The sequence below is a fragment of the Echinops telfairi genome, unplaced genomic scaffold (genome assembly GCF_000313985.2).
Source record: "Echinops telfairi isolate 266 unplaced genomic scaffold, ASM31398v2 ScPeMD7_7458;HRSCAF=8496, whole genome shotgun sequence".
NCBI lineage: Eukaryota > Metazoa > Chordata > Mammalia > Afrosoricida > Tenrecidae > Echinops > Echinops telfairi.
The window spans coordinates 49,348,677-49,355,777 of NW_022111358.1; the positions used below are offsets into that span (position 1 = coordinate 49,348,677).

A 7,101-nucleotide genomic window follows, 5' to 3' on the forward strand; every position below is an offset into this window, starting at 1 on the left:
GACAGTGATGGCAGCCCCCTCAGCTCCACCGAGGTACCCCCTCCCTGAGCTCCCTGGTCTCCCCGGACGGGGGTCCCTCTGCTCAGTCTCTGCGTGCCCCCTCTGAGCAGGCTGATAGCTCTTGGGGACTCGCTGTGTGTCCAGGGACGGCGTCCCCATGTTTCTGTGTTCCCTAGTTGGCCAAGGGGAGCCGGGGACTGGGCGCCCATACCCTCAGGGTAAGCTGCCAGTGACTGTCTGGGGCAGGGCGGGAAGAGGGGGACCAATGCCGGGCCCCCTTCCTGGATGCTTTCCTGGGGCAGCAATGCCCACCCTGGCCCCTCACTGACCCCCACAAAGCTGAAATCCCCACCCTTGACCCCAGGCTGAAGTAACTGGGTTCCTCCTGTCCAGAGCTGGCCAGGGCTCCCCAGTGCCTCCAGGTCCCCGGCTTCTGTGACCCCTTTATGGGCTGAGGTTGCTCCCCAAAGACCCCTCCTCTCTCCCAAAGGGCTCCTCTCCCCGCTCCTCACTTCAGAATCTGGCTACCCTGGGGTGGGGGCTCTCCTCCCCCTTCCTCCACTGCCTGCTTTCAGCGTCAATGCCTCTTCCTCCAGACAGATGCCCCACCCCCCCAAGCCCTGATTTGCAGGGACGTCCTCCCCTTACTTTTCTGTACCTGCCTGTCCCCCACCTCCCCGTTCCCCCTTCCAAGGCACTCTATCTCCTGTCCTCGGGTGTATACCCAACACCAGCATCACAGGCACCAAGGGGAACACGAGCTCAGTGAAGCCGGGGTGAAATTCAGGGAGCCTCGTTAGGTACCAGCTGCCACACACCTGGGGCCTTGCAGCACTGTGTCTGCCCTTCTGGCTGGCACCCCGGGCCTGTCCAGGTTTGGAGTGGGGCTCTCCTCTCCACAGGTACTGGGTGGGAAGCAGCACCAGGTCCCTCTCCTGGCTAGCTGGGGACCCCTCAGCTGCCCAGAGCCCTGTAAAGTGGAACAATAGCAACATAGAACTTAAACAAGGACCACCAAGGCCGGTGGGTGCTGTCAAGCCCGAGTCAGGCCACCCACGTGAGTCCCAGCAGAGTGGGGTCCCAGGGCTGTCCAGGTTGGGGCCTTGCAGCAAGTCGCCGGGCCTTTCTTTCTGGGTACTGTGGGAACCAAGCCAATTCCCCTGTCATCGTGTCCATGCGGATGGCGCACACTGCTCCCCAGGGCTCAGAGGCTGCCAGTCTTCCTCAGTGCCTGCCACCAGGGCTGCGAGGCTCCCCTGGGGGGCACTGAACTGCCCAGCTCTCAGTGGGGTTGAGTGGGTGCCCATTAGTGCCCCCAGGGCTGGAATGCCCAGCTTGCAGGTGCCCTAGGTAACTGAGCGATGCCTGAGTGTGCACCTGCTCCCAGCACCCAGTACCCGGAGGGCAGGGCTGGGGAGCGGGTTGTGCATGTGTGTCTAAAGGGGCCTTGTGAGGGTCACCCAGCTGGCTCAGGCTAGGGCTGTGGGCTGGGCATCACCAGGTATGCGGGTGATGGGGAAGTTCTCTGTGGGGTCACAAGGGCTGTCTGCTTTGTCCCCCTCACCCCCAGCTGTGGTCAGAGTCCAGTACCATGGCCAGCTTCCGCTCTTGCAGTCCGGTGCCGCCTAGCCAGCAGTCCCTGTACAAGCGGGCTGCAGAGGGCCTGCTGGAGGACCCCTGGTCTCTGAGGTAGTGCGGGTGTGGGGTGCAGGGTGTGAGGGGTGTATGTGTCTTACATGAGGTGGACAGCTGGGCTCAGCCATCTGGCAGGTGCAGCTAAGGTGTGGCAGCAGGGGTCTCCCTTAGACTCTCCTGGCTCTGGGGATCCCAGGCAATTCCGGGCGGGAAGAAGCCAGGCTCCGGGTCTGAGGTGCCCTTTGTGGTCCAGTAGCCCTCCTGAAATCCTGGAGGCAGATCTGAGGCCATCCCCAGAGGACAGGATGGACGACGTGGACCTGGACTATGAGATCGTGGACAAGGCAGGTAAGTGAACCCTCACTTGGACCCGGCGCCCAGCACCTCCTGGAGCAGGGCAGGGGACGAAGATTGGGAGGGGGAAGGTGAGGGCCACCCGCCCTGCACTGCTCAGACCTTGGACAATGAATGCAGGTGCCCTGCTTCTGGGCCGCCATCTGATCCCCTGGAGGCCGAGAGGGTGCGTGCATGCCTGCGTCCCACTCAGCATCCAAGTTCAGAGAGCTACACACACTCACACCCCATGCACATCCCAACTCGTGAAGACAGGCAGGCACCCCCCTCTGTGCTCTCTCTCCCCCGTGGGTACACACACATCTTCACACACACATACACAGACGCACCTACCCACCCATGCATTTACACATGCCCCCCACCAACCTCACAGACACTTGTGTCGACACACAGACATACACAGGTACCCACATACCCTCTCTCACACCACCCAATCTCACACACACATGCACACATGCACACACACACACACACACTCTCAGGCTCTCCTGCACTGCCCCGGCCGTGGGCACTTGGGGACTCATGATTTCAGGAGGTGACAGGTGTCAGTTGTCAGTGCCTGCCTGTGGGGTGTCCCCAGGGAGTGGCACCGAGGGCCTCACCCAACTGCCTCTTTCTACTCTGGCACCTGAGCACACCTGGCCCCGCCCCCCACGTGCTGGGGCTTAGCACCCACCTGTATTTCGCCCCTCAACCACCAGGGGGCCTCGCATCACACCACTGTGCACAGTGACCTTGGAGGGAGGGGTGATGCCTCTTTGGACACCCCACATTGTCACGCCCATAAGGGCCCACCTGACCCGCACATACCTGGAGGCCGTTCCCAGAGGACTTTAGACAGAGTCACTGCCGAGGCTGCCCACAGGTGACAGTGGGGGCTGCTGTCCTCCCAGAGGGACAGGGCATGGTCCTCAGAGCACAGTCCTCAGATTGCTGGGCTGAGGGCACCCCATTTGCCTCATAGGTTGCAGATGCTAGAGCGGGGGGTACCCTGGGAGCATGTGGCCCTGGGAGGCCAGGCCAGGAGGCCAGCAGAGCGGGCTGGGCACAGAGGAGGCAGCCCCACCGTGGTCAAGCCCTGGCCATGCAGAGACTCAGGCCTATGCAGGGGCTCCAAACCATGCCCCCTCCCCCACCACTCTCAGCGACCCTCGCGGACAAAGGAGAACAGCTCCTGAGGGTTTCCAGGACTGGACAGCCCCGTCCTCCTCCCGAGGAGCGGCTGGTGGTTTAGAACTGCTCACCTCACAGCCAGCAGCCCCACGTGTAACCCAGGCGCCCCCAGGGCTCCTGGGTGGGAACGCGCAGAAAGGCAGGCTAGCTTTGGTTTTTCAAGTGAACCCGGAAATCTGACTTCCAGTGAAAGCACCTGATCCTTTAAAACATTTTCCAGATGGGCTTTCTAGCCCTGCAGAGTCCTGGCTCGGAAACCTGCAGGGGCTGTCCTCCCCTGACCCACGGGGTCTCGACGGCTGTGAGTTGAGTTGAATTGAGTTAAAACATTGGTAACAAACCCAAATAGTCAAAGAGAGTACCGTGTGGGTTGGGCCCCAGCCCCCCCCCCCCCCCCGCCGGTGCAGGCCTCCACAGGCCCCACCCCTTTATCTTAGAGAGGATGAGTGGAGATTCTTCGTGACCAGGAGGGGAGGACTGCCAGGATGGGGGGCTCTGAGTCTGAGGTCCAGCCTGGGCTCCGGCTGTAAGATCCCTCCTCCCTCCCAGGGCTTCCTGAGGCAGAGGGCACTGCCCAGCCCTGCTGCGCTGACCCCTATGCCTCCCACAGGTGAGTGGGGACAGGGGAGGCATCCCTGGGGAGCTGGGCCGGAGGAGGCACAGAGCAGCCTTTGTCCCTGGCACATGGGATGGGGCAGGGCAAGCGGATGGAGCATTCCAGGATGCTGAGACACGCGGTGGGCTGGGGATCCCAGCCTGGCCCTCACCTGGCTGCCCCCGGCTCCGTCAGCACGGCCCCTGTCCCCCACAGCAGCCCGTGTCCCTCCGGGGGCAGCATGCCTGTGCGGCGGCGGCCGGCCCGCAGGATGCTGAGCCAGGTCACGGCGCTGGCCTTCCAGGGGCGCTCACTGCTGCGGCAGATCAGCATCATTGGGGGGAACCATGCTGGCATCTTCATCCACCGAGTCACCCCCGGCTCGGCGGCCGACGAGATGGCACTGCGCCCGGGCACCCAGATAGTGATGGTGAGCAGGTGGAGGGTCCGATGAGACGTCCGTCCAGCCTCCGGGAGCCTGACCCAGGCTGAGGGCAAGGGTCAGGACTGTGAGGCCTTTGGCCTGCCTGTGGCTGGGCTGGAGCACGTCTGTCTGACTGGCTCTGCTGTGCCTGCCCCCAGGACCCCCCCCACCCAGCCTCCTCCTGTCTAGCCCAGGACCCCAGAGGCTTCAACCCCAAGGCCAACCTGGCCATTTGCTCTCAGGTCAACGGTGACACAACGGGGTCCCTGGTCAAGGCAGTGCTGGAGGACACCACCCTGGAGCAGGCCGTCGGGCTCCTGGGGCGGGTGGACGGCTTCTGCTGCCTGTCTGTGAAGGTCAACATGGAGGGTACTGCCCACCAGCCCTGCCTGCTCCCTGCCCCCGCCCGTCCCTGCTCTGGAGGTGGGGGGCTCTGCCAGGTTGTAGCATGGCTGTGGAGGTGGCCAGGTAGCCCTCCCCGCCCACACCCTTGTTCTAGAACAGAGCTCCTTGGCACGGGCTGCAGCTCCTGTCCGCTCTCCTCAGGGTACAAGAAGCTGGTCCAAGACCTAGAGGCCAACGTGGCCACCTCAGGGGACTCGTTCTACATCCGCGCCAACCTGGCCATGGAGGGCCGGGAGGAGGGGGCACTGCAGGTGCGCTGTAACGAGGTCCTGCATGTCACTGACACCCTGTACCGGGGCCCAGGCCGCTGGCACGCCCACCACGTCAGCCCCTGCACCATGAGGGACACAGACCACGGTGCCATCCCCAACTACTCCCGGTGGGTCCTGAGTGCTGCCGGGTGATGGGAGACGGGCCTGACCGTGGAGCATTCTAGAACATTCTAGAGGAGCCCCATCCTCTGCCCTGTGGTCAGCCGGGGCTGGGTCACTCCGCCCTGTGCGGGGTGTGGGTTATGAGCATCGTCTTTGACCCCACTGGTGACAAGCAGACCTGTTCTCAGATAGGCCACGAGTCACCACGGCCCCAAGAGTAACCAGCCACTCCGTTTTCTCTGGGGTCGGCTCCCTTTAAAACATCCCAGGAACCGCCCCCCCATTGTGGGTAAACCACCAAACAAACTAAAAACCCCAGACATCAGCTGTAAGTGGGTTGATTCCAATTCATGGGCCACACGTGTGCGTGTGTAATTGCCATGGACCAGGTGTGTGAGCCGTGTGGGCATAGAACAGTACTCCGTGGGCTGGCTGTGTGGGTGTAGAGCAGTCCCCGTGGCCTATTTGGAGTAGGCCACACTCCAGAGGGTCTTCCGTGGTCTCGTCCACAGTGGTTTCCCAGCCTGTCTTGGGAGGCGCCTCTGGTGAACTCTCCACAGTTTTGTTATCCCAGGGCTCTGGTCACCCACCCCGGGGGGAGCAGCTGGGCTCCTGTTTCAAACCATGGATCCTGAGCACCCTATGCAAGCCTCTCAGGGTGAAGGCCAGGCCTGCAGGATCAAGATCAAGGGGTCTGCCCCAGGCCGGCTCAGACCCTGTGCAAGTCAGGTCACCTGGGATGGGGTCGGCGGGTCGGGGACACCTGAGTAGTGAGGACCTGACTCCTGAGAGCAGTGCCTGGGAGAGGCTGCCTGTGTGGGGCCAACACCCCCAGGGAGGACTGAGCCGGGTGGGCGGAGAACGCGGCCCCAGCCGGCCCGGGGGCTTCCGGATGGCGCAGCCCCTAGCCAACTCCAGCCATTCGCTTGCCTCTCCCCTCTGCAGGGCCCAGCAGCTGCTCATCGCCACTATCCGGGACATGACACAGCAGAGTGTGGCCGCCCGCAAGGTGAGGGGCCGGCCCCTTTCCATCAGCACTGGTCCCACCTGAAGTCCTGCCACCTGGGGTGGTGGGCCGGGGCTCCTGGTGGGAGTCCTGTCTGCCTGTGCCCTGAGTCGGTGTCGTGTCCCCGGCAGCACAGCTGGTCTGCACACAGCCGGTTCTCAGGCCTGCCCAACCTTCTCGGGGGTCTGGCATCTTCTCTCTCGGAGGCAGACCCCCACCCCCACCCCAGGCCGTAGGCACTCTGTCCCAGGGCGTGCTCCCCTGGGCTTCACTCTGCTGCCCGCTGCAGTGAGCTGCTGGGCAGGGGGCTCTGTCTGCTTTGGGCTCCCTCCCATCTGCCGAATCCCCCTCGGGCAGCCTGAACACTCAGTGGCACAGGCTGAGGGCCCAGGGCCCCGAGGCTTTCCTGGGGTGGGGTGCTGGCAGGCAGGGTCCAGGTCTGCTATCTATGGCTTCAGCGCCCCTCATTCATCTCCTCTCACCCCGTAGCAGCCCTCTGGGGGCCCTCAGAAGCTGGTCCGCTTCGTCAGCGCTGACAAAGCTAAAGGCAGCCCTCTCTGCTCGTCCTTGGACGGGGGCCCGTTGGACACCGAAGGTGAGGTTCTGGGGGCTGTGGTGGGCCGAGGAGGAGGGGAGGTCGCTGGCCTGCCACTTGAAGAAAGACCCTTAGCTGGGACTCCCTGCCGAGATGTACATTTCCACCGGGTCTCCACTAGCTCCTGATCCAGTGGGCCCCTCGCTTCCGGCTGTGGGCGGCTCCCACTCACCGGGATGGACCCTCTAGGACGCAGTTGACCGGACCCCTGACCAAGCTCTCCAAGGATGTGGGTCCTTACAGGCACACACAGCCTCTGCTTTCTCCTGTGCAGTGGCTGGGGGATTCGAACTGCCGACCTTCCGGTCAGCAGCGGGGTGCTTATCCTCTGCTTCACCAGGGACCCCTAATGCCACCCATGCAGCTGCCTTCATCCCAGTTCAGTGTCCCTGTGGGACAGGGCAGAACTGCCCCCGAGGGCCCCCAAAGCTGTGAATCTTTTTAAAGTCATTTTATTGGGGCTCGTACAGCTCTTATCACAATCCATCCATCCAACGTGTCGAGCACATTTGTACATTTGTTGCCATCATCATTCTCAAA

The 7,101-nt window shown here is 63.1% G+C and overlaps 1 protein-coding gene across 1 annotated transcript in view; it reads left to right on the top strand.

The window, feature by feature from the left end:
* CARD14 (caspase recruitment domain family member 14) overlaps positions 1–7,101 on the top strand; it is a 21,796-nt gene that overhangs the window by 10,244 nt on the left and 4,451 nt on the right. Inside the window, exons 9-19 of the mRNA XM_004709248.2 lie at positions 6–33; positions 177–218; positions 1,571–1,689; positions 1,889–1,983; positions 3,712–3,772; positions 3,974–4,187; positions 4,424–4,550; positions 4,728–4,965; positions 5,906–5,969; positions 6,456–6,581; positions 6,683–6,790. Of these exons, the coding sequence (XP_004709305.1) occupies positions 6–33; positions 177–218; positions 1,571–1,689; positions 1,889–1,983; positions 3,712–3,772; positions 3,974–4,187; positions 4,424–4,550; positions 4,728–4,965; positions 5,906–5,969; positions 6,456–6,581; positions 6,683–6,790 (1,222 nt within the window). The remainder of the gene's footprint in view (positions 1–5; positions 34–176; positions 219–1,570; positions 1,690–1,888; positions 1,984–3,711; positions 3,773–3,973; positions 4,188–4,423; positions 4,551–4,727; positions 4,966–5,905; positions 5,970–6,455; positions 6,582–6,682; positions 6,791–7,101) is intronic.